This window comes from Fundulus heteroclitus, chromosome 19 (assembly GCF_011125445.2).
Source record: "Fundulus heteroclitus isolate FHET01 chromosome 19, MU-UCD_Fhet_4.1, whole genome shotgun sequence".
In the NCBI taxonomy this organism is placed as follows: domain Eukaryota; kingdom Metazoa; phylum Chordata; class Actinopteri; order Cyprinodontiformes; family Fundulidae; genus Fundulus; species Fundulus heteroclitus.
Genome location: NC_046379.1, coordinates 20,926,652 through 20,952,235, shown reverse-complemented (window position 1 = coordinate 20,952,235; position 25,584 = coordinate 20,926,652). Strand labels below are relative to the sequence as shown.

The following is a 25,584-nucleotide window of genomic DNA, read 5'->3' as shown; positions in this document are numbered from 1 at the left end:
GGGGCGGTTCAGTGAAGTTTATCAGGATCCGCACATGTTGCTCAATCGCTGCAGAAGCGCTCGGTGAGACGCGGATTGCCGGGTTAAGCTCACCCTGGTAAGTGGACCTTTGTAACCTAACAGCTGCCTGCTTTACGGGACATGAACAGACATCGGGGACCTGGCCGCTGGTTAATTGTGGATCGGGGTAATTAACGCTACCGACAACACGCAAAGTTGCGTCAAACACATTGACAGCGGCGCCGGCGGACAGTAATGAGATTTTTTATTTGCTTCCCTAAGAATCGAGAGCAATTGACAGATCTTATTATTATATGCGAATGTTGTTTATTAACAGTAGGCTATATTCAAAGTTTGATTTCTAATATCAAGTTCGGAAAATGTGAGACTACAGAAAACGGGGTTGCTGTTTCGGTGAGGAATCCCTTGCAGCCGAGATCACAGCTTCCTGCACGATTATAGTCTCCTGTATTAGAACCATATCAATTAATTGCGTGAAGTGGTTCAAATCATAATTCTTCTTGTCTGATATGTTCAAATGTTATTATTATAGCAAATTCAGCTTACATGTGCTGCTCATGGGCGGTTCTAGACATGGGGCAACAGGGGCCAATGCCCCTGCTACAGCCCCTACTGAAGACATAATACTAAATCAGTTTCCTATGATTATATGTACTGGCATAGAAACTGTAACTGATTGATCCCTTTGACCAACTTCATGTTTTGCTTTTCACAGTTTTACTTTGATAATGACTTAAAAATTGAGGTTATGCCCTTTTAGCCTCAGCCGTAATGAGGTAGGATCATATGCATGTAGGAAGGTGATCTGGTCAGATGAGAATAAAATGAAAGTTTTCTGTTAACCAAGGAAAATTAACCAAGGAAAACCCTGTATCTGGTGCAAATCCAACACATACCATCAGTCCAAGAACACCAGCCGTACAGCAAAACATAGTGATGGCAGCATCATGCTGTGGTTTTTTTTTTTTTTCTTATCAGCATAGAATAGGAAATTGGTTCGAGTCGAGGGCGAGTGTGTTCTCTTGGGGGCACAGAACTAAAGAATAAAACAAACAAAAAAGGCCAATAATTAATCTTTTAATATATCAAGTGAGCCACTTGAGGCTCTGGAACTTCAGGTTTCAGACCCCTGATCTAGACTTTCTGCAAACATTTATGTGTGTTAAATCTAATGGGTCTTTTTTAAATTTATTGTTTAACATGGCTTTGGACGTACTTCTGCTGTGGCAATTTTGGCCTTGGTTGCAAAATTATTGGAAACCACTGACCTAAGTGAACAAGAAGCATTATAGTTAACTTGAATAATAGAAATTAAATGTTCTCCTAACTGTATTCACATAGGTGTGTTTACATCAAACTTTGCAGGACATTTTTTTCCCGTAGGAGCTCAATATAATAGGTGTTCATTTGAATGAACATTTGAAATGATAACAAAACTCAATGTAAAAATGTGGTTTTTAAGTCTTATATTCAAAAATAAAAACAATTAAACCTAAATTTCTTTAACTTTAAATAGCAATTCAACAAAGTTTTATCTTTCTTCAAATTTAGTTGTGCCTTCCATGGTTCATGAATGCATCAGAAGTGATACGGTTTAACCAGTGTTTCCACACCTTTCATCATCTGATGCCCCGCCCACACACCAGATCAGACCCAAAGGGTCAAATATGGAAAAGAAAAAAAATAACAGAAGGTGAAAAAATATTTAATTTCCCAAAAGCAGAACGGAATCTCAAAAGGATACAATCTGAAACCCTCAAATCTAGTATGAAAATAAAACATGCAGGGTCACCATGACTTAATTACAAATTCTTTATTCATTTGAGTTCACAAAATCATGTTTGTGCAGTGCTTTATGGTGTCATTTTATGCTCATGTTTAATCAGACTATTAGATAAATGTCCTTACTCTAACCATTGATAGTCTTTCAAGACTTTGAAAATCCAGAAAAGATTGTCTTATTAAGAGACACCTGAGCCAATAACAAACTCGCGGATGTTACGGCTATAAGGCACAGAGGGGAGAAAATACACTATATGATGTGCCTTTTTGAATAAAGCTGTCCGGTTGTAAAAATAGATTGCTTCTATTTTAACAAATGGTGAAGTGTCTTAGCCTGTGGTTTTATTCTCATGTTGCGGTTTCAGGAGGAGTTCTGTGGGAACCTACAGATTCAAAGAAACATAGAGAAACGTGTTCCGTAACTCATAACTCACTCAGAATCACAGAATCTGCCAAAACGTTGATTCATCCTGACTAATAAAGCTCAACATCTCTTAGCAGTCTGAGCAGCAGAGTGTTTGAGCAGAGAGGCCGCCGGCACGATGGGAGAAACTGGGTGAGAGACCTGTGGGTGTTCATGGAGCGACTTTTAACGGTGGTCTGGACCTGCCTGCTGGGGTCTGGGCTCACTCTGGGTAATGATCACGTTCCACTTTTCTTTCTTCTTCTTCTTTTTTTTGTGTGTCCAAAACAGATTGTGAGCATGTGACCTTCTACTGATACTTGGCCTGTTAGGGGTGTGGCATTGTTCTTTCACAGATCAAGAAAATGAAACGATGTTCAACAAAGCCAAGCTGCTTTGACCCTGTATTGCACAATTTTGTTTATTCAGCTTGTATAATAATTAACTATACATGTGTTTTATCAAGAATTAGCGTAGGTAAAATCTGAAAATGTATTTTAAAGTCCCTGATCTGATCTCTAGCTTCACAAAAAAAAAGGCAATCGATACGACAATTAACTTTATTAAGATAGAGGTCAACTCAAGTGTATTTATATACCTGAAAAACAACCACAGCTAACCAAAGGGCTTTAAAACTAGCACAAACACCCAGATTTAATGCTTAGCTGGGATTCAAAGCAAATGAAGTAAATGGGTTTTTAATGGAGATTTAAACTGATCAGCTGTTTGAGCGGCTCTGATTTTTAAAGGCAGGCATGTTCAGAGCTCAGTGGCCCCCCACAGAAAAGGCTCTGTCACCTCAGGTTGTTATTCTGGATCTGTGGGAAGAGCAGCTGACCAGAGGATCCAGAAGTCCTGGCAGGGTTGTAACTCTGACGCAGATGAGATGAGTAGTGTGGTGCAAAGCCATTACTACTTTCATGTATTTTGCAGTGGAATTGAATTGCGTATTAAAAAGGAACCCAATTGTGATTTTGCCTATTGCTTCTGGTCTGACTGCTGCGTTTTAGCAATGCCTGATCCAGTTTCAATAAATGCATGGAGGATTGTCTTAAACTTGTCAGGAAGGATATAGGCCTTATATTTTACTGAGTGGCAATATGAATGTAATAAGACAGTCACAGCCACGTAAGAGGTTAGGAAGTTCAAATAAGATGATTTTTTTTTTCTTTTTCAGAAATCATCTGAGGTATTCAAGCTTTGCTACATGTGCAATCTACTTAATTACACCTACATAGCCTGCGGTAGCGTGTGCTATAGATTGGCTGCCAAATCAACGTAACCGTCTTGAAACATCTGAGCTTCTCTTTATACCTCGAGGCAGCTAAAAGTCAAGTATTCTTCCCAACATAGCGCCCGCCACAAAATGCCTAAAAATAAGATATTTTTATAGCAGCAACATAATCTGACATAGATAAATTGGCTGTGGCTTTTGAGATTTTTTTTTTTATTCACCCTCTTTACCATCCTCCTCACTGTGACAAGATAAATCCTCCTTGATCATCACACTTCCTGTTGTTTAAACTTTGACATTTTTGCTCTTACTTTAGGAACTTGATATTCAACACTTATCATTAAGTGACTCACTATATTCTTTATGAACATCAAAATGTATCCACTTGTAAGCCATTATGTCTCGTCTTTCCCATTTTGAGGAGCGACTAAGAGAAATGGACCTCTGCATCAAATCGTGTTTATAACTTAGGGATACACGAAATCACGGACTACTACTTAAAAGTTCAAAGAAACGCTGAACAACTTAGAGAACATTTAAAAATACTTTATCTCCATTTGTTAGGGTTAGAAACTGTTCAGGGTACCAGTGAGTTCTGCACTGCTAAGTTAAAATCGAATAATTTTTCAAAAAATTTGAAGAAGAAATCATACTGCTAAAAGGAAAAATGTTTTTATTTTATAAATCTTTAAAAATCTTTATCAGTTGTGTCAATAAATGTTCCTCACAATGTAATTAAATTTTCTCTGTTTCTTATATAGAACACTTTTTTTTTTTAAATAATACTTTGCTGTTTTAAGGACTTGGACCATTTGCTTTGTGATGTAATTGACTCAGGCTCTTCTCAATCTTTGATCCTCCAGCCGACTTCAATGCAACATCCCAAACCGCCCCAGGACCGCCGCGGCTCATTGGCTGTGTGTTCATAATTAGAACTAACGTCACTTGCCGTTGGGAGCCTGGAGACACTCCGGCAGCATACTCTACCCTTAAAGTTCAGATAGCGCCCAGGTGAGACAAACTTCCCCTGAAATATTCTGTGTATTGGAGTAAATGGTGTATGCTCGCAATGACCCCAACATTGACCTGTTTTGTTATCACAATGCATCCCCATAAATTATGCAAATACTTAAAAAAACAATAAAAAAATGAAGGACATCAAGGAATCAATAACACTAATCTAATTTGGCATTTGTGACCCCTGGACTGATTTTGTGTGGCCACCGACTGCAACTTTAGAATATTTTGGCCCAACTGCACAGGCGGTTGATCCAGATGGAGACCATGTATTTTTATGTAGTGCAAACACTACAGACAAGTAAAAATCTTCTTACAATGAAAACATTTACACAGAGTGTTTCTCTCTTAATAGCCCAAGATTTTACTTTCTCTTTAATTACTGAGTAAACAGGACCACATCTCCCCAGTTACCTTTACATAAATGCAGATTTACTACTTTTGGTCTGGAACCTTTTTCAACTTGGCGCTTCTAATTTCTTCAAAACAGTGTTCATTAGCAGCGAGTCATGCAGTCCTGAATGTTTCTAATACCAGTCTGTACTCTTTTTAGCTTTTCTGTTTCAGCTTCTAAAGCTGAAATTCCTTGGTATTTATTGAGAAAAATCATTCGCAATATTTTGATTAGTTATATCAGCTGTTTAAATTCACCAGGAGTCCAAATGTATCATTGGAGTGGTTAACATCTGTAAACTATGTGCCAACATTCATCTATTCATAGCAGCAAACTGCAACTTTAAAAACGACTTTTGAGGTTTTTATGTTGAGTAAACATCTTCTGCTGTAGGCAGACTCTTTGATAATGCCTTAGATGTGCCTTTGATATCTGTCATGGCATGCTCAGTTTGAACTTGATAAGGAAAGCCTTGTCAAGCACTTCCTCACAGTCGCATGTCGCATGTTGCATGTCGGTGTGAGATATTTCAATGCTTTTCTGTAGCATAGTTGACCTTTTCTATAAAGATTATGGGTGATTACATTAAGAGGGAGTCAGAAAGTTTGCTCTTTATAACTTTCAATTCACTGTGGTGCGCATCAGCCAAGCACCAATTGTACACTTTTTAAGTAGCTGCCTGGTTGTGGTGAGTTCAGTTGATTCCTTCCTTTCCTTTTGTAATCCCTGAACTTATTGTTTGTACGATGATCTGCACTCACAAGTTTTAATAATTACATTTTAAAAGTATTTGTTTAATGCATTTCCCCTTTGGCTGATTGTATGATTGTTTACTTGTAATACTGTGCCTTCTTTTTTTGTTTTTTTACTAATTCTGCCTCCAGCACTTTGGTCCTATGGGCTTTCAAAGTGTTTATAAATAAAGCTGGTATAGTGTTTTGCAATCAACTTTTCCGCTTATTTTGATTTCAATCTTTCACCACATTGGTGTTCATGTTTCCATTACAGTTTCCCTTTCCTGTTTTTTTTTTTTTTTTTTTGTCAGTAATAAATCTTATCTTGTCTTGCAATGCCCAAATGAAAGTGTCTGTCTATCGTAGAATGTTAATATTTAAGTAAATTGTTTGTCACATGTTCGAGAGCAAGGTTAGTTTTACAAGCATCAGCATGCCAGTTCAAACCACAAACTTCATTGAGTTTTACTGGGGTTTTATTTGGTAGACTGGTGCATTAATGTGAAGTGAAAGGCAAATGCTACCCGCTTTCAAAGTTTTTTACTATAAAAATCCGAAAGGTTTAACATTCATCTGTTTAGAGCTGTTCCTCGTATTTTAATATTGGTATAAACCACACTGTTCTGTGAAGCCCTCAGAGGTTTCTCAGAGAACATTGTAGAACTAATCACGTCATGGAACCCAGAAGACAGATCTGGAAGTAAGATTTGGGAAGTTTAAAGCAGAAATTTGTTATAAAACAATATATTGAGCTATGGAAATCTAGTGGAGCATAACTTTTATATGTGGAACTCAAAGCTGACCCAAAGCCGGTGGTGAAACATTAGTGGCAGGATCATGCTGTGGGGGCATCAAAGCTGGAAAGATGGAGCTAAATGACAGGCAGTCGTTAAAGAAAACCTATTTAACAGAGACTTGTATCCACAGAAAAGGCGGTTCTATAAAATGATTTACTGGGAAAACTGCACACAAATGCACACTACACTTTTTAGATCACACTACAACATTTTTGAATTTTTTATTATTATTTTGCTTTACTTAACAATTTGTTTTAATTTATAACATAAAGTCAAAATAAAATACATTTAAGTTTAGGCGGTGTGCATGCTGTTTTAAGGCACTGTAAATTTTTAGGGTTGTTTAATTTCTTTATGTCTGTCTTTCTCATCAGATGTGAAATTCCGAACTCAACTCCAAATAGCTCCCTAAAGACATTTACCTGTACCACATCTGGGTCAAGCTGCACAACCGGAATTGGTGCATCTACAGACAGGATATGCTTTTGCATCAGCGTCATATCTCATGGTGTAGGTGGAAATGTTTCATCAGCACCTCGGTGTCAGCCTGGAAGGATAGAAGGTGAGACTGGTGATGTTTTCTTCCCCATTTGTAGCATTTTTATATATATATATATATATATATATATATATATATATATATATATATATATATATATATATATATATATATATATATATATATATATATATATATATATCCCTTCCTATCTACTGACTTTGCTCTTCTTGTTTTTCTTAGTGATCTTGCCTCCAGTGGTTCTGAACAGCGTCCAACAGGTTAACGGTGCCCCTCAGTGTCTGAATGTGTCCTGGAGTCGTGACTTGCATTTGTTTTCCGTGGCTGAGTCAGAAATCGAACGCGGAGACCTGAATTCTCAAATAGAGTTTGCAGAAAAGGGGGAGGTGAGCCGCACCGAATCGGAAACCAAAAATTACATTTGTGTTTATAGAAACACCAAGCATTCATCATCAGATCCTTTGAAACAAAGGATAACTGGCAGAGAAAAATTAAAAATATCTTAAAATGTTTCACAAATCATCCTACCTGAGAAAGTTCTAAAACAGAAAAGAGTTGGATGGTTCCCCAACTGGGAACTCTGAAAACTTAATTGACTATGAATGTAGAAATAGCTTAAAATATAATTATAAGCTGATGATATTATGCTTTTTAGTTCACATCTATTAAAGTTGAGCCTCTGCATTTTTTTACATTTTGACTTTGTTTAGTAAGATTTCTAGATATAATGGAAATCTTACTAAGCCATTTGCATTTAACCATAAAACTACTTTACTTCGTCATTGACATTTTTTCATTTCAAAATTGTCACTTTTTTCGTCAATGACTGGTATTGATTGAATCAGGCTAAACTTTTCCTGTTTCGGGTCAGTTGGGATTCCCAAAAGGATTTCCGTCTCCCAAGTGTCTGAAAAAACATGAATAATTTTTTAAATATTTATGTGATTACTATTTTCAAAGTTACTCACATGAAGTTTCAAGCAATTTGGAAAAGTCCAGATGATGATGATGATGGTGATATGGCTTTTTAAGCTTCTGATCCAACTTTAATGCCTAGAATTTAACATAAATCGAGGCACAGCTTTGGATTTATTGTAAGGCAAGTCCTCAAAAACAAAAAATTGAATTAAAAAAATCAAAAGAAATCAAAAAAATTGGAAAGGAAAGGCCAAGAGATCAACAGAAATGTCAATCTCCTCAAGTTTGTATTAGCCTTGTGTCTGATTTTCAGATTTGTAAACAGGTTTCACGTTTATCTGTTGAACCAGTTCTATACAAGTATAAACATGCTGTAAATGTCAGTCATCAGGCCCTTTGTAAAGGAGACACATTCCATGTTGTAGAGTTGTTTCGGTGCTGACTGTGGCTGAAAGGCTACTTGGAGAAGAAGAAGCCATTAGTTCAGGCTTAACAATAAAAACATCTGAGTGGTACTTCTGATGAAATCTATTCTTTTATCTGGAAAATTAATTTGCATAGAAGCAGGAAGAGTACTCCAAAAACAGAGCCAAGTGAGCGTCCTGTTCAACACAAGTAAATTTCCATCATTCTGTTTCTCTCATCCAAACAGGAAATCGCTCAGGTCAGGAATGTCACAGTAAATGGACTCTGTATCCTGGTGTGCCTATTCAGACCAGACACCTTGTATACGATAAGGCTTCGGAACCGCTACCGGGGCCCGGCGAGCCCATGGAGTCAGTGGAGCAACGCAGTTCAGGGCAGAACCGCAGAAGATGGTGAGATGAAACAGAATTTTTATTCGCCATAGTAATGACAATACTTTAAACTGTAGCAACGATTACAACAGGACCTAAATGACTTGAGGCAATATTAAGGAGACTTAGGCAATATTCTTCCAAACAGATGTGAGAGGCTTATAAAGCCATTCATAAAATAACTACTTTTAAGTTGTTTTTGTTGCCTATAAGCATAAGCTTGTCAATCATACACAGCTTTTCCACGTGGCTTCTTTTTTTTTGTTGTTTAATGCCAGAAGCATTAAATTGAGTAATTTCACAAACAACAGACCATTTACATTATCTATAAGTAAAATGCTTCAATTAAAACATGGCAGTTTCTTTTTACAATGACTGTCATAGAGCTCTGTCACGTGAAGCTTTACACTGAAGATTCATAATCGGCTGGAGGTTGATAACTTTCAAAGTAACATTCTGACAACACAATCAAAATATCAGCAATTTTGATTTTAATTATATGGTGACACTAACCCTCCGGCTTCCTCCCACAGTCCAAAAAACATGACTGTTAGGTTAATTGTCCTCTCTAAATTCTCTTTAGGTGTGAGTATGTGCGTGGATGGTTGTTTGTCCTGTTTGTCTCTGTGTTGCCCTGCAGTACCCTGACTCATCCACTGTCTCTTGACACTTGGGGCCTGAACTTGAAAGAGTCCAAATAAAGACCGCTAAATTGCGTCGACAGACAGAAAACTGTGTGAGCAAGAAGTGGCCGTGTTGCACCTGATCTTCAAAGACTGCGTACACAGTGGAAGTAGAAAACAGATTTGGTCCGCCCTAATTTAAATGAGTAAATCTGGTCTACTCATGGCAGTTTGGGAGCTGCTGTCAAAGAAAGAGGAAGATCAAATCCTTCACATAATCACTCCAGACACCCAGGAAGGACAAAACTGTTTTTTTTTCTGCTATTTAACTTTTTCTCAGAGACCATATTAATTAAGCTATTATTAAAAAATGGAGACATTTTTTTGTTTAGCAGAAGTTAGGCAAAAAAAAGAAGAACAAACTTCTATTCTATGTCTGAGTTTAATAAGAAAATATTACAGCTGATAAATCTGATAAATCCCTGTTTATCATTATTCTACCGGTTTGTGTATCAGTGACGGTGGTCAAGTCCAATGTGACAGACTAATAAATAATGAGCGCTTTTGCGTTCCTACTCACTGTGCATTTTTTTTCTAACATTGGGTACATGATAGTCCAGACATGCAGGCTCATGAAAAAGGAGTTAAAACAAACTGTAATCATAACACACTGAGATTTCACCTCTGCCAAGAAATACTTGCTTAAGGGGATGCTGTTGGATTTTGCCTGGATCATCATCCATGCGGAGAGTAATCTGGTTATGAAAGGGGGGGGGGGGGGTTCTCCAACACATCCTTACCAACATATCCTTAAAGAAACATGAATTAAAAATGTCTTTCTAGGCATGTCAGGATCTGTCATATTTTTGCCATCTTTCAGTTAAGACAAAGCAAGGTGAGACAGAATTAAGGTGCCACCAAATTAAGGGACAGCGTATTCATTGGGTGCCAGACGTGTTTAAAGCCCTTTAATATCTCATACCTTAGCTATTTTCAAATAAACCAGCTTGTTCTGATAGAAACAACAACCAGAACTACTGTTTCATGGCCGTTGTGGCGTCTTGTTCTCCTCCTGTTTTCTAAACATTCGTGCGGTAACAACGCTGACAACACGTCCTTTGCCTCAGATGAAAGTATCATCGTGTTCCCAGTCGACATGTTTGGATGTGCCTCCCTGTAATTACTCTAATAATTTTCACTCTTCAATTCTCCAGCTCCGTCTGCAGCACCGGTGCTCTGGAGGAAGGTGGGACAAGTCAGCGGGGATAGACGGAGGCTCGTTTCTCTGCTTTGGAAGGTGTGTGTGTGCGCACGACTGCCTGCTGCTATCTCTGCAAATAATTTCTCACATTTCTCACTGTTTGAGCGTTAGAGCTTTAGAATTTAATCATCTTTGGATGTGATTACTTTGTTTATCACCGTCTTACGCGGCTGATCGCTCTAATTCGCTTTTGCATCTCCTTGAAATTACTTTTGTATTGTTGTTTTTTTATTATTGGATTTTTAAGAGCTACTCAGAGATAAAAAATCTCCTGCAGCTATTTTTTATTGACTTGGATTAGCCAACTAGCTCAATTTGACATCTTATACCTCGTTTCTTTTTGTTCCCTTGTGTGACATTTAGCCGCTGCCTCGCTTCCTGGCCAACGGCAGAGTCGTCCTCTACGATGTGTTTTGCCAGGCAGAGGACGGTCAGATTCTCAGCGATTACGGAAGCTGCCGAAAGTTGCAGCGTGCAAACACATCCTGCAGCTTGCCTCTTCCTGACGGACGTTGGTCCTGTGCCCTGACGGCGTCCAACTCCGCAGGGACCTCGCCGCAGGACAGAGTCTGGATCCTGGGCTCCTCTGAAACAGGTAGAGCTACAGCCAGATGCAGAACCTTGCAAATGTTCCTGCACACCTTTGACTTTTCACTATATATTACCCAGCTAGGGCTGGGTAATATATCGAGATTTAAAAAAATATTGAGATAAAAAAAAAAGATCTATAAGATGAGACTGTATGGTTTATATCGAGGTGGCCTATGTTGCGTTAGTTATACTTTTATATATTCCAGTAGGTTATTTTTCAACTATTTCTCATATTATTATGCAACTGTTAGTTAGAAAATGTGCCGACAAGACATGTGGGGTAAATTTTTGATTCAGAGATTCCTTTTTTATAATTACTTTATGAACAGAAAAACATACCGAGGTAAATATCGTACATCGGGATTCAGCCTAAAACTATCGAGACATTATCTTTGGTCCATATCTCCCAGCCCTACCGCAAGCTTCGATTTATTTTGCTCGGACAAAAACAAACGGCATCATGCAGACCAAGAAAACAGGAGACATGGCAGGGATGAACCTCGGAGCTTAACATCTCAACCATGTTCAGACCTGAAGAAGCTTTTTGGTCCAGAGGCGAAACAAGAGAAGTCCAGATGTCATCTGCTTAAGCACTTAAAATATTCATTCCCTGGATGACTGAGAATCTACAACAGCATAAGGGATAAAGTTGTACAAAAGTTTAGAGCAAGGTTAGTTTAAAGAAAATTAATCCCATATTGGAACCACTCACAGGTCACCACTAAACCCGTTATAAGCCATTATTGAAAGAAGTTATACTTATAGTTGTTTTTTTTATTCATAGTTCCTTACATTCAGGCGATGAAACAAATGTGGAAGAAGGTGCTCTGGTCAGATGAGACCAAAAATGAACTCTTTGCCCTATGTGGACAAACTAACACCGAACACCATCCAGTGATATATGGCTGGTAGCATCATCACGACTGAGGATGTAATGTAACGCTCCATGGTAGCAGCATCACTGTGAAGTTGGTCAAAGTTTATGGGAAGAAGCTAAATTCAAGCCAATACTGGAAGAAAACCTGTAAGAGGTTGCAGAGGATTTGAAACTGGAGAGTAGGCTCACCTTTTTAGCATGACAATGACCCTAAATATGCTAAATATCTTCCTGTGTTAGAATGGAGCAGTCAAAGTCCAGACCTATATGCAACTGAGCATTTTTTTTTTTTTGGATTTTCGCTGAAGAAAATTTGAAACCCGAGTATCCTGTTCCTTTCACACACATAATTAGGTTCTGCTTTGAATCATCAACCCTCTAGTTTATTGTTTCATGACAAAATGTGAGTGAGGAAGTTCAACAGACTTTCTGACTTATTGTGCATAGTTGTAAGACACATCTAAAAGACTTATCAAACCTGACAGCGCAACAATGATCCTCGGTCTGTGCCGCGATCAGCAAGGTTCAGTCAGTCAGACTTTAATTGTCTCCTAACGGCACGAATCATTGCGTTGACGTTGTTTTCTTTCTTTGCAAGAGCTGCCTCAGCTTTGTTTTCTCTTTGTCTTCAGAGCCGCCCGCTCCGGTCAGATTCAACGCCACTCCGCTGGGTGACAGCAGCATGGAGGTCCGCTGGTCGCCTCCACCAGATCTGTCGGCGACCGGCTTCGTCGTGGAGTGGCTTGCAGTGAGAGAGAAATCCAGCAGCGTTTTGCAGTGGGAAAAGCTGGATGGTTCCTGTACAAAGCTGGTTATTGCAGGTAGCCCAGCACTATCGTCTGCTGTGCAACGGCCTCATGGGTAGAGGTTTGTCTCAGGAACTTGTGTTTTTCCTTTCTTTCTCCTTCCAGAGGGACTGAATCCGATGGAACGTTATGCGGTCTCTCTCAAGGCTCTGTACGGTGAACAAGGAGCAGGGCAGAAAGTGACGCTCCATGTTTACACACGGCAAGGAAGTACGTGATCTGCACAGTATTGTAGTTTGTACTGACACATAGTTCATTTCAAATATACGGTCCTAAAAAAATTAGGGCCTCCAGTTAAATGTTCTGTTTTTTTAATGTTGATACTTACTAATGCCTTTTTCGGAAGAGAGAGGTTTAATTGCAGCGCAGATAAACCAGGTTTTACTCACTTAAAAAAAGATATCAACAAAAATGTCTACTTTGAGTAAAAGTTAGGACACCATTATCCTCTGTAGCTGAAATACCGTTAGTGAGACGCTTCTTGTAGCCACATGCCAGTCCTTGGCGTTGGACGGAGAAAGGTTTTCCCCCTTCCTCAATCTCGGCTGTGAGATGTTTGAGGGGTTCCTTGCATGTTGTGTTTTGAATTATTGTCATGTTAGAGGTTCCAGTTCTGCCTCAGCTTTTATACGGTCAGTCTTACAGTTTTCTGAAGGTCTCTCTGATCCACATTAGAGGACATGAATCTATGATGGTGAGCTGGTCAGGTCCTGCTGCAGCAAAGCATCCCAAAACCATGACACTTCCACCTCCATACTTCACAATTACTGTGTGTTTATTTACCTAGCATACAGCATTTGATTTAGGCCAAACATCCCCTCTGTTCTGGCGTCCAAATAATACAGTTTTAGACTCAACTGTTAAAACACGTGTGGCCTAACTCTGATTATAGATACATGCACTTTCATATCTACAGCAGCAGGCTTGCTGTAGGTCCGGTGATAACATTTGGGTATATTTCGACACCACATTTAGCTTCTTGCAGGCTGCTTTCAGGGGGAACTTGCTTGGATGGCTAGACCTGGGCACTGCTGGGGTCGTTTTAAATGTCACTTGTAGACTACTTTTTGTTTTGAGACCTCCTCAAACCCCCTACAAGAACTAAAAGTCATGTCTGGCTATTTCTACACCATGTTGACAAGTTGCGCTTTTGAGGCTCTGAGTCCATCCATTGTCTAAAGCTGCTTATCAGCAGCCATACGCACACACACACTCAGACCTAAAGACAATTTAGATTAACCAGTTAACCTAACAGTCAAGTTTTTGGACTGTGGGAGGAAGTCAGAGTACTTGGTGAGAACCTACGTATGCAAACTCCACGCAGAAAGGACCAAGAACGGGGATTGGATCAAGGATCCTCTTGCTGCTAGGCTACAGTGCTGTGCTCTCAGTAAATCCAAACTATTGCACATCTCCTGTCCAGAATACAATGAAAGTCAAAGTGAAGATTTGGCACTGAACCAGAAGCTGTGAATCACATCCCCTACTCCAGCGTCATCATCAGCCACCCGCAGCGAATAGGCTCTATCTCCTTACAGTACTTGGACTGTGCCCACACCACAGGGGTCCTGTTCAAACTGACTGGACATGCAAATGAGCTGCAGGGAGCTCCTTCATGGTACTACTGAACTAACCACATGGCAGAGCAACGTATCAAGCATGCAAAGCAGTGGATTCAGGGGTGGCGAGGGGAGGCTAACCGTTCCAGAAGGTTTGCCTGTAGACGGGCAACGGATGGCCCAGTTAATGTAGCAGACACGCTTCCTTGTGTCTGGTTAATCTAAATGTAGCAGACACGCTTCCTTGCTGTGTTAATACAATTCTTGCTTTGTACTTTTCTTTAGTCTTTTTTTATTACTTTTGCGGATTTGCTTCAACTTGTCTTTCTCATTTATATCTTCCCTCTTTTTGTTTGTGTTTGCTTTGAGTAAATTGTGTTTGAGTATCAATTATCTTAACTCTACCCCACTGCTTCATCAGCGTCTTCTTACACCTTAGCAGTCTTTCAGAAGCTGTTTGTGAACTGCTTGGATGAAGTACAAGAAACATAGTTAGAAGCCGAGTCCATATATATTTCATGGTGTCAACTTTTTCTTAGAGCCTCCAACTTCATCATGTGCCTGTATTCTTCAAATACAGGCACATGATCAAAAGATTTTGATTTTGCAAAACCTACTCTTGAATTGACTTTGCTCAGTTGAAAAGCATATCTTATTGTTTGGAAAAATGGAGAGTTAAGAATAAAAACTGGGTGTTGCTGAATAAATAACCTTTTATGAAAGCAATAATGTTTTTAGAATCAGAAGGGTTTTTTTGGGTGGAAAAAATGTTAGAGTAGAAATGGTTCTAAATAGGAAATGAAGTGTTTTTTTACAGCAAGCTGTAATCATGAAAAAATACCTAATATTGATGATGCACCAGTTAGACAGTATTAGTCCATGAGTGGTGCTTACTTTCCACAGTTTTTCCAGTGTAGATTTAAAAAAAAAAATATAATATATATATATATATATATATATATATATATATATATATATATATATATATATATATATATATATATATATATATATATATATATATATATATATATATATATATATATATATAAAGAGAAAAACAAACAACAAACCAATTCAATGCAGTTTTCTGGTTTATCATCATCATCATCATCACGTCAGCCTCTGCCCTCCTACTCTGTGTCCACAGCGCCCTCTGCTGGTCCCAGTGTGCGTGTACATCAGATTTCCGGCAGCTCAGTGGAGCTCAGCTGGACTCCAGTACCTGTGGAGCTGCTTCATGGCTTCATCAGAAACTACACCCTCTTCTACAGGACCAAAAACCAGCCAGCAAAGAGTGAGTGATGCATTGCTCCACTCAGAGCATCCCTTCACCCAGATATTTAGACCGTTGCTGAATGTTGCTACTATCTCAGCAGTGAGTGTGAATGAATTCACTAATCTTCAGTGGTTTGTCTCTACATGCTTTGCACATTGACTGAGATTCTGGTCATTGCTTCTTTGCAAAGTGGCCCAAGTTCAGTCAGACTGGATGGGTAGCGTCTCTGAACGTTTAGTTTTAAATCTTGCCACAGACTATTAGTTGCATTCAGTTCTGGACTTTGACATGGGACAGTCCACGCTATGAACATGCTTTGATTTGACCCATTATATTGTTGCTCTGGCTTTATTTTTTTTATTTCGTTGGACGTGTTAGCAGGTGAACGTTGACCCCAGTTTGAATACTCTTGCAGCCTGCGACAGATTTTCTTCCAGGACTGTCTTGAATTTAGCCTTGTCCATCGTACTATCTGCTCTGACCAGCTTCCCTGTCCGTGTTGATGGAGCATGACTCCCACGTTAGGATCCCATCTGACCAGAGCACTTTCTTTTTACTTATATTTGCTGTTTCGCTTGTTATCTGAATGGATTACTACTGGATTCTTTCAACAACAATTACTCTGTACTTTTATATCAACTCGTACCATCAGATCAGAAAACCACAGTTGGTTCCTCAAACTCTATTTAAAAGTTCACGTCGTTCAGGAATCCACACACTGATCGTGACACACACCCTCCCTGGTCTATATGCTGTTTTGAATGTTCGTTCCTTTAGGAAGCACCTGAAGGGTTTGTTTCACTCAGACAAGATTTAAGTCATTCGGCAGCTGTGAATGGTGCTATATAGATCAACTTTACTGACTTATAATCAGACCAGTCCTGTGGAGTGCAAAACTAATGGTTGCCCTGTCCACAGATTCTCCCACCTGAGCTTTGGATCTGCTGCTCCTGATGTTCTCCTTGTGCTGCCTTGTCATTTTAGTTGGATAGCCATTTAATCGTAGTGCCATAATCTATTCCAATTCTGGATGAAATCTTAGAATATTGTTTTCTAACCTAACAGTGCTTTAAACTCCTCCCTTGCTGTCTGCTGTGTCCCTCAGCCAGATGCTGTTTGGTCACTAATGCTCTCTGATAAACCTCTGAGCCCCTCAGATTTACACTGAGATTAGGTCACACACTGCTAACACCATCGGTGTTAGCAGGTTGCACAGGATTGTATTTAGGTGTTTCAGAGTAATGCTGGCTATATTTCATTGATTTCATGTAATCCCTTATACCAATCTCATTGTTTAATCAGGTAAAACTGTGCCCGGTCACGTTCACCGCTACACGCTGGACAATATGCCAGCTGGTGTTTATGAAGTTTTCATCCGCGCCATCACCGACGCCGGGACTGGTCCACCTGGGAACTTGGCCAACGTGCACATTGGTAAAGCTTGGAACACAGATCCTCAGCATCAGCAAACGGTGTAACACCCCCAAATCATTTAGTGCTATGACTTTAACTCAGCTTTATGTGTGTGAAGGCTCTGAGGAAATCTCACTAGTGATGTGTGTCGTCGTTCCACTCCTGCTCATTTCCGCGGTGCTGGTGCTGATGGCTCTCCTGGCGCACACAAAGATGTAAGATTTATTCATTTATTTTGCTAATAAAGAAATCTTCCTTCGTGATACGCTTTTCGTCGTAATGTATAATTTTCTTCCTCTTTTTAGTGCAAAACAGAAGCTCTTTAAGGGAGTTCCTGATCCTTCTAACAGCACCTTGTCCCACTGGAACCCGGAAACTAGTGTAGAGGTAACACGACTCCTGGAATAAACACGCTCTGTTTTTACTTTTTTAGTGACAAATAAATGTTCGTGACAGAATAATAATATTTGACTTAATCTTTATATATATATATTAGTCCAAACCAATTTTAATCCAGTTCAAATCAATTAAGTTCAGTTTATTTCAATTTATTTGGGTTTAGTAAAGTTTAGCTCATCCCATTTTTTATTCAGTCCAGTCCAGCTCCATTAAACCTAGCTCAGTGCTGATTGATTGGATTCAGTCTGATCCACTCCACTTCAGTTCACCTGAAACTAGCACAACCTAGTTTGATTCGATTCATTCATTTCAATTCAATTCAATTTTATTTATATAGTGCCAATTCATGAAACATGTCATCTCAAAGCACTTTGCAAAGTCAAGTTCAATCATATTATACAGATTGGTCAAAAATTTCCTATATAAGGGAAACCAGTTGATTGCTTCAAAGTCCATTACAGTTTGATACATTTTTATGTAATTTAATTAGCTTCTGTTCCGTTGAATTCAGCTCAGTTATATCTAGCTGAGGACAGTTTTATTCCATTCAGTTCAATTTAATGCTTTCTAGTTTATTTCATTTCAGTTAGATTTAGCTTCACTGAGTCTGATTCATTTTGAGTCAGTCCCCCTCCATACCAAATCAGTCCCGTTCAGTTCAGTTTTAGCTCCATTTCAGTCCAATTTGTTAAGATTCAATTTGATTAGATGCAGTTAAATGGTTTGATTCAGTTTAATTACATTATATTTAATTCAATTAAATTATATTTAGTCCAGAGCAGTAGAATTGATACCAGTCTACTCCAATTCAGCTTTATTCTGTTCAGTTTGGTTTGATTCAGTTTAGTTCACTCTATTATAAATTAATTTAGAGTCAGCCCAGGTCAGTGTACTTCATTAATTTGATTTTATAGCAACTGTTATGTGATAGGACATAAAATATCCTTTTTATATACTTCTAACTTACAAAAGCTTTTATTTCAGTACTAGTCGGATGTTTGAAGGCACCAGATTTGATTTGACTTTGTTTCCATCATGCAGAAAAGTTACTTAAAATCCTTTGTACTGATAGTGGGCACAGTTTTTGCAAGGTGCAAACTTGCATACAAAAATCCCTGTGGTCCTTGTGGCCAGAAAGGAGGCTCTGTTATAATGACAGATGAAGGAGAGATGTGAATTTATTTGAGCTGTCAAAATAACATGTGAATGCATGTGAATTTATTTGAGCTGTCAAAATAACAACAGTAGGATAATATATAATAAAATGTTTGTATCATTTCTACATGTGAAATTACATAATTTGATTGCTGATAATCCTCATGTATTCTAACCCCAGAGTAAGAGGCTGGTTGTGGAACAAGAGAAGCCTGAAGTCAGCTGCCCTGAAGTCATCTTGGTTGACAAGCTGCAAGATCTAGAGAAGTCCCAAATGTATTTACACATCTGCAACCCTCCGATGTTTCCATACCTGCAACCCTCTTCACCCCCAGCCAAAACATCAGATAAAGGATATATCACGAATACGATCATCACCCAGTCCAAAAATGATCTTTCCACCAGCCCCTGCATCTACTCTAATGTCCTCTGCAGTCAGTTCAACCAGAATCTACCTCCGCCCTTCTTGCCTGCCTCTTACCAAGCCAGTGAGAACAGCACGGCCTGCATCGATGACATTAAGCAGCCAGCAGGTGGAGTCAGAGAGTCGTCAGTGTTTCGCTTTACCTCCTCAGATGAACAGCAAACCTTCAGGCTTTTTCTTGAGGAGCTCAAAGGCCAGAGGTCTGCAGGACTTCTCACGCCTTCCCCGTATATTGTCATCAGACGGAGGTCCCCAGATTAAACTTGAAGAAAAACACTCCACAGCTCAATTTTCCCGAATTTATCCTCACCTCCTGTGCAGTACGGTCCTTACATCTCTGTCTAGATTTAGACTGGCAGATTGAGATTTTAAATAATTTCATTCAACCAAGAAGTTTCTTCATAGGAAATGACATAATTCTCTCTGAATAGAGAATAAGATCATTTTTGAATAATATTCAATAATATTATATTATATACATTTCTACTTTTATTTATATATATATATATATATATATATATATATATATATATATATATATATATATATATATATATATATATATATATATATATATTTATTCCCAGCAATTAAACATTTTTCATCTACCCCACCACCACCTTTATGTTTAGCAATAAGCCCAACGTTTTTTAGAATAGACTTTCTTACCATCATCCTAATCTTTAGCTCTCTCCTTTGGATTCAAACTGGGACTCTCGAATCTGAAAAAAGCAAAATGTTAATATGTCATCCACTGAGAAGAAACGTGTTGGTCAAATTAAAGTGACTTTAAATGTAAATCTGACAGTAGTATGAAGGATTCTGAGCCTGTCTGAAAACATATACAGTGGCTGGCAACATTACTCAGATGAGGCCCTTAAATGATATTCATTTACCACTAAAGAGCCTAAAGTGTGGCAAGAAAATTTCCCCCTCATCACTACACTACCGCCTCCGGCCTGAACCGCCAACACGACATGTTCCTGTTATTTAAACCAAATTCTGACCCTACCGTCTGAATTTTACAGCTAAAATAAAGACTTGTTAGACAAGCAACATTTTTCCCATCTGATTTTATCTGGTTTTTGGTAAACCAGTGGTAATTGTAGCCTTAGTTTCCTGTTGTTGTCATGTCATTTTCAAAGTAATATAAATCCCCTTTAAAAACCAGTTCTGTTGCTCGGTTTGAACTTCAGCGAGTTGTCGGCACCACAACTAGAAGCCAAAATACATTGGGTTGCTGTCATGAAATTGGCTGATTCACATGCAACTGAACAACGGGGTACCTAATAGAGTGGCCACCGAGTCCATGTTATTCAGTCAATAACGATGATTATACTCTCAGATGAAGGTAGATATCAGCTAAAATATAAAATGGCTACCATCTAAATGCTTCCAGACCAAACAGTGACACATTTGTTCTCTTTTTAATTGTCGTTACCGCAAACATTTCTTCTTCAAACACCAGTTGGAAATCTGTTGAGCCGACTTAAAGCTTCGCCATTAAAGTGGATGTTGCTGATTGTCGCTATTTTCCACAGCCATTTGATCAAGTTGTTATCACAGAGCCGTGGTTGTGTAAGAAAGACATCCCTCTTTAGGGTATGCAGGCCTATTTGTACATTATAAAGTGTCAGGAGCCTGAATGAATATTTTTCATAGCTTTGAGTCTTTATGTTTCTGTCTTTGAGCCAATTTAAAGTTTTTAATGTGAATATTTGAAATTTTATGCACACTTTATGCTGTGGATAAAACATTGTTGAATGCCTTGAACTGTAAATAGCAAACTGTTGTTTCGTTACATTACTTGAATGTCAAAGAATGTGGATTTTATTTTTATTTTATTTCAGTGCTCCTCTATGTGGATGCTGATATAGCTGAAACCCATGCGTTCTGTTGATAAGTGGGGTCTTGTGTTGGTAGATTTAATCTATAATCTAATTTTGATGTAACTATATTTCAGCACTGTAAGACTTTTTTTCTCTTTTCTTCTTTCTGGTCAAAATGTTTTCATGTTTCCTCTTTTATCTTCTTAAGATTTGGACAGTGACTGTGACCTTGATCAACATCTCTTTGCTTCTTCATCTAGTTTGTAGATCTGAAAAAAAGAAAGAGAAACTACTGAACTGGCATCAAATTTCAAAGTAATCAGCCATGTTAATAGCTTTTTAAAAATATAACTAGGTTATTTGTGATTGTTATTAAAATGTGTACCTTGTCTTGAACTGTTGTCTTTGCCTTGTCTGCTTTTTTTTCTTCAATTTTCATTAAAACAAATCTGACTGACATGTATTGATAACCATTTTTATTCCAAAGAAAATCAACAGAGCAATTGACATACTGACACTTTAACCCATGTCAATGATAAAAGTTTAGAAAATACTTTGGTCTCTCTCATTTTCTGATGTTTTGGTCATTTATACTGTTGACTGACTATTTTTTTTATCATAAAACGCACCCTGCAGTAGAAGTAAAACTAAGTTATGTATTAAAAGGAGGAAGATTTAAAACACAAACTTGATCTGCACTCATATTCACTCATACTCTTATTATACTTCTGATAAAACGTTGAGAAACCAGATGAAATCAGCCTGATGTAGGAAGAACAACACAAACACTTGAATTTTAGTTTTCCCAAACTGTTCAAGTGCTCTGTGATCTTAGTTTAAACTTCTGAATTGGAAGAAGGTTATATAAGTCTCTCTTAATATTGTGCAAATAGTTTTGGTAATCCTGACTAACAAAACATTTAACTTGAAATAATTCCTATCCTGAAAACATACCTTTGGACAAGTTAAATTTAAAAGTAGAATGGGAGGCAGATCCTTTAGCTATCAGGCTCCTCTCCTGTGGAACCAACTCCCAGTTTTGGTCCGTGAGGCAGACACCCTGTCTACTTTTAAGACTAATCTTAAAACCTTCCTTTTTGACAAAGCTTATAGTTAGAGTGGCTCATGTTACCCTGAGCTATCTCTATAGTTATGCTGCTATATGCTTAGGCTACTGGAGGACATGAGGGTCTATTATGCATTATTTGTTATTTCAACCATTAACTTTATGTTCTCTCTGTCTTTGTTTTCTCTTCATATGAGGTACATCTTATCTGCCATTCTGTTAGCTGTGAGACCATTCAGGGGGGCAGATCACCCGCTATTACCATATAACATAGAAAGGATTCCTGGATCAATGTGTGCTTCTGTGCTTTTTGTGTCTCTGCTCTGTCTTCTGTAACCCCCAGTCGGTCGAGGCAGATGACCGTTCATACTGAGCCTGGTTCTGCTGGAGGTTTTCCTTCCCGTTAATGGGGAGTTTTCCTCTCCACTGTCGCTTCATGTATGCTCAATCTGTCTGGATGATTTGATTGAATCTGTTATGTAAACTGCCTTAAGATGACATGTTGTGAATTGGTGCTATATAAATAAAATAAAATTGAATTGAATCGAATAAATATTTTCAAACCGTAATAGAAATCTGTTTTGTTTGTATTCGTTTTTTAATTGTGAACCAGAAAGTTAGTGTTGCTCCATGTTGGAAAGTATTTCCATTGTCGGTGGTTGTGTTTATTTTAGATCAGGCAGTCAGAGCTGCATTGATGGGATTTTAGTTTTATCTGCTTGATTGGATTTGAAAGGTGTTCTCTGGAAGTGATCACATCAGGTTATTTCTAAATCCTGTTGACTCTGAGCCAGTTGGAGTGCTGTTAGATGATTCAACTTTAGACTCCCCTGATTGTTTTGGAGTTATGTGCACTTTAAGCTCCGTTTTCAGCTGGGGGGGGGGGGGGGTTCTGGGTTTGTTTGTTTGTTTTACAGTGGGAGGCTACGATTGCAGTAATCCTGCAAAAGTAAGTTAAAATGTTTGATTTGTTTGGCTTCTCCACCCTCCAAACTTGCCTAAGAAATGGTTATGGGGGAAGACTTTGCCTACAATGTTTGTTCATGTGTGTTTGTTCACCATTTACTCCACCACAATGAAACCCCAGCATGCCTCACTCCATCTGTAGACTCAGATCACGTATATTTCATCATCAAAAAGCACATTTTTATCAAGCTTATACTGTTTAGTAAGTGAGAACAAAAATTAACTGTATTTAAGACTTCTGTTAACCTCTTTTGTTCTTTGTTGTGACTCTATCATTTTTGACTTGCTAAAGAGCATACGTAAAATAAATTGTGTTTTTTCATGATTAAATAATATAAGCCATCTGAATCTAGTCTGAGTGTTTACAAAACAAAACACTCATTTCAAAGAAACATGACAATTTGTTTGGTTCCTGACCCAAAATTTTGTCATTTCTTTAAAGAGAAAATAATCTCATATGTACTTCTGTAGTAGTCATTCAATAGTTAGCGCCAGCAAAGGAATCAAACATGTTTTAGTTTACTGAACAAATGCCTGTGCGTCGTTTGTTACTCTGTAGTAAGAAAACATTTTACACTCCAAAATGATGACTAAAGTAAAAGTTGGATAGGAATAAAATAAATCTGTGACTTACGACTTAGCATGAGAGTGTTTATTAGCAAAAAACACTTCTTTGGGTGTGCACTGCTGATACAAGTTGTCAGACAAAACTTTTGAACTCTAAGACCCCACATATTTCCTCTCTTATTCGACCATAATTTCTGCAGAGGTGGCTGTGATTCTTATGAGAATTTGATAGATTACTCTAAAAGGGAATGAAACAAATCTCACTTTGTTGAAAATCTACAAAACTGCACCATTTGAGACATAAACACGCACTAAAAAACCCTGAAGGTTTCATTGATATTCTTCAAGAGACGGACGATGGAATTATCTTGACTTGTAAATATTGACAACCCTACATTAACCCAATCAACAGATGTTAATGTTTCTCTGGTTTTCATTTCTACAGTGCCATAGAAAAGTATTCACACCTCGTGAGCTAGTTAACAGAGCAAAGTTTTGTAGAAACATATCTTCCGAGGTGTGTCTCTACCAGCTTTGCAGATCCAGAGGTGACAAAGTGAAACCCAAAATGCAAACCAGAAGAAAGTGAAATCAAAGACGGCTCTGCCAAGAATTTACCAGCTTATTTAATCTTGGATAAGAAAAAGAATTTGATTTGGTAGAAAAAATAGCAACCGTACAGGGAAACGGGGTTCTCTAATCATGCTATCATGAAGGACAATCCTGGGATTAAGACAAGTTTACAAAAAGACGTGGACTGTCATGTTGGTTTAGTGCTGCCATGAATCACAGACATAAGGAAAGTCTAAAAAGGTTTGGAAACGAGGAACAGTGGAGGGCGGACATGCAGGAGAGTGAGCATTGGTGTTGAAGGAATCCAAGCAGGAGAACAACCAGAGGAGCAATGAGGAGATTTGCGTCTAGAGAGGACGCGGATCTCTCAAGAAGTGTGGGAGCACGGCTGCCGGTGACATCCTGCAGTGAGAGAAGCTGTGGAAAAGCACACAAACACACTCCAACCTGCACACAGCTCTGTGGATACCACCTCAACATACATGCATTCATGTAGGAAAAAAAACATCCCTCAATAGACCTGCACAAAATAATTAAAACTGATGCATTTCCAAAACAGGAACTCAAGTTACAAAAGACCAGCTGGGAGAAATAAACATTGATTTGATCTCCGTCCCTCCCTCCTGTAATCAGAGACGTGCAGGTGACTGAAATCTGCATAGAGTACAAAAGCTGCATGACCGTTCACTGTTCTCAACGTATACCTGATAACGGTGCTGATTTGTCTCCAGCAATCAGTCCAAGTGTCAGATTTCCCACCAAACAACAGTCTGGGAACATCACTTTCCACGGCTTTGCACGGATTAGATATTTAATAGGTCCAGATGTTGACAGGACCGATCCACCACGTTTGAACGTGGGTCGTAGACATGCTCCAAGGTGAACCTCCAGCCCAGGTCTCAAGTCTTTTGCGGCCTCTTACACAGATTTCCTTCCAGGGCTGCTTTGTCTTTGACTTCTTACCCATTTTGACCATTTTTGCTGTCTCGGCAGAAGAAAAGCATCTCCCCATCATGAAGCTGCCACCAGTCATCCCAGTGGTGACGACCAGTGACAGATGTGTGCTGTGTTTCCCACATTGTTTGTGGGGAAACAGCAAACTTTTTGAAATCTTTTTTTTTCCCCCAGCAATGACTTTATTCCCAATAAATGCCTGATTTGTGAAGCGTGTAATGAATACCTGTCATGTCAACAGATTCCTCTGCCTGAACTGTGGATCTCTGAAACCCCCCAGAATGACCCTGGGCCTCTTGGTCGCTTCTCTCATTAACGATCCGCTTTCCTGGCTCCAACACTTTACCTGGATGGGAGTTTCTTGCTAGGATTCCACTTCTCGTACGTTTTGCATTTGTAAATGATGGATTGAACAGCACTCTGTAAGGTGTTCAAAGTTTGGAACTGAGTTTTATATCTTAATCCTGCTTTTAGCGTCTTTCAACTTTCTCCCTGCTGATAACATTAAATGTTCTCTAACATACCTCCTAAGCATTCAAAACATTGTTAATACTGAGAATAAATTACACACAGTCTAGTTAGTTAACTTCCAAATGCAGATGATTGTATTGGATTTGATTTACGG

General features: G+C 38.6%; 1 protein-coding gene across 5 annotated transcripts; it reads left to right on the top strand.

The window, feature by feature from the left end:
* Positions 1–19,475, top strand: LOC105917712 (interleukin-6 receptor subunit beta). 5 transcript variants are annotated; one of them, XM_036151023.1, is made up of 16 exons: positions 71–97; positions 2,169–2,221; positions 2,305–2,438; positions 4,304–4,451; positions 6,757–6,944; positions 7,125–7,288; positions 8,473–8,638; positions 10,455–10,537; positions 10,865–11,096; positions 12,602–12,790; positions 12,881–12,985; positions 15,485–15,631; positions 16,916–17,047; positions 17,145–17,241; positions 17,332–17,413; positions 18,762–19,475. In XM_036151023.1, the coding sequence occupies exons 3-16, from the start codon at positions 2,381–2,383 to the stop codon at positions 19,263–19,265; spliced, it is 2,295 nt and encodes a 764-aa protein (XP_036006916.1). In that variant the 5' UTR covers positions 71–97; positions 2,169–2,221; positions 2,305–2,380; the 3' UTR covers positions 19,266–19,475. The 5 variants fall into 5 exon arrangements, with proteins under 5 accessions (XP_012708041.2, XP_036006914.1, XP_036006916.1 ...); XM_012852587.3 differs by lacking the exon at positions 2,169–2,221 and having other exon boundaries at positions 1–97; positions 2,302–2,438; XM_036151021.1 differs by lacking the exon at positions 2,169–2,221 and having other exon boundaries at positions 13–97.
* Positions 19,476–25,584: the final 6,109 nt, after the last annotated feature.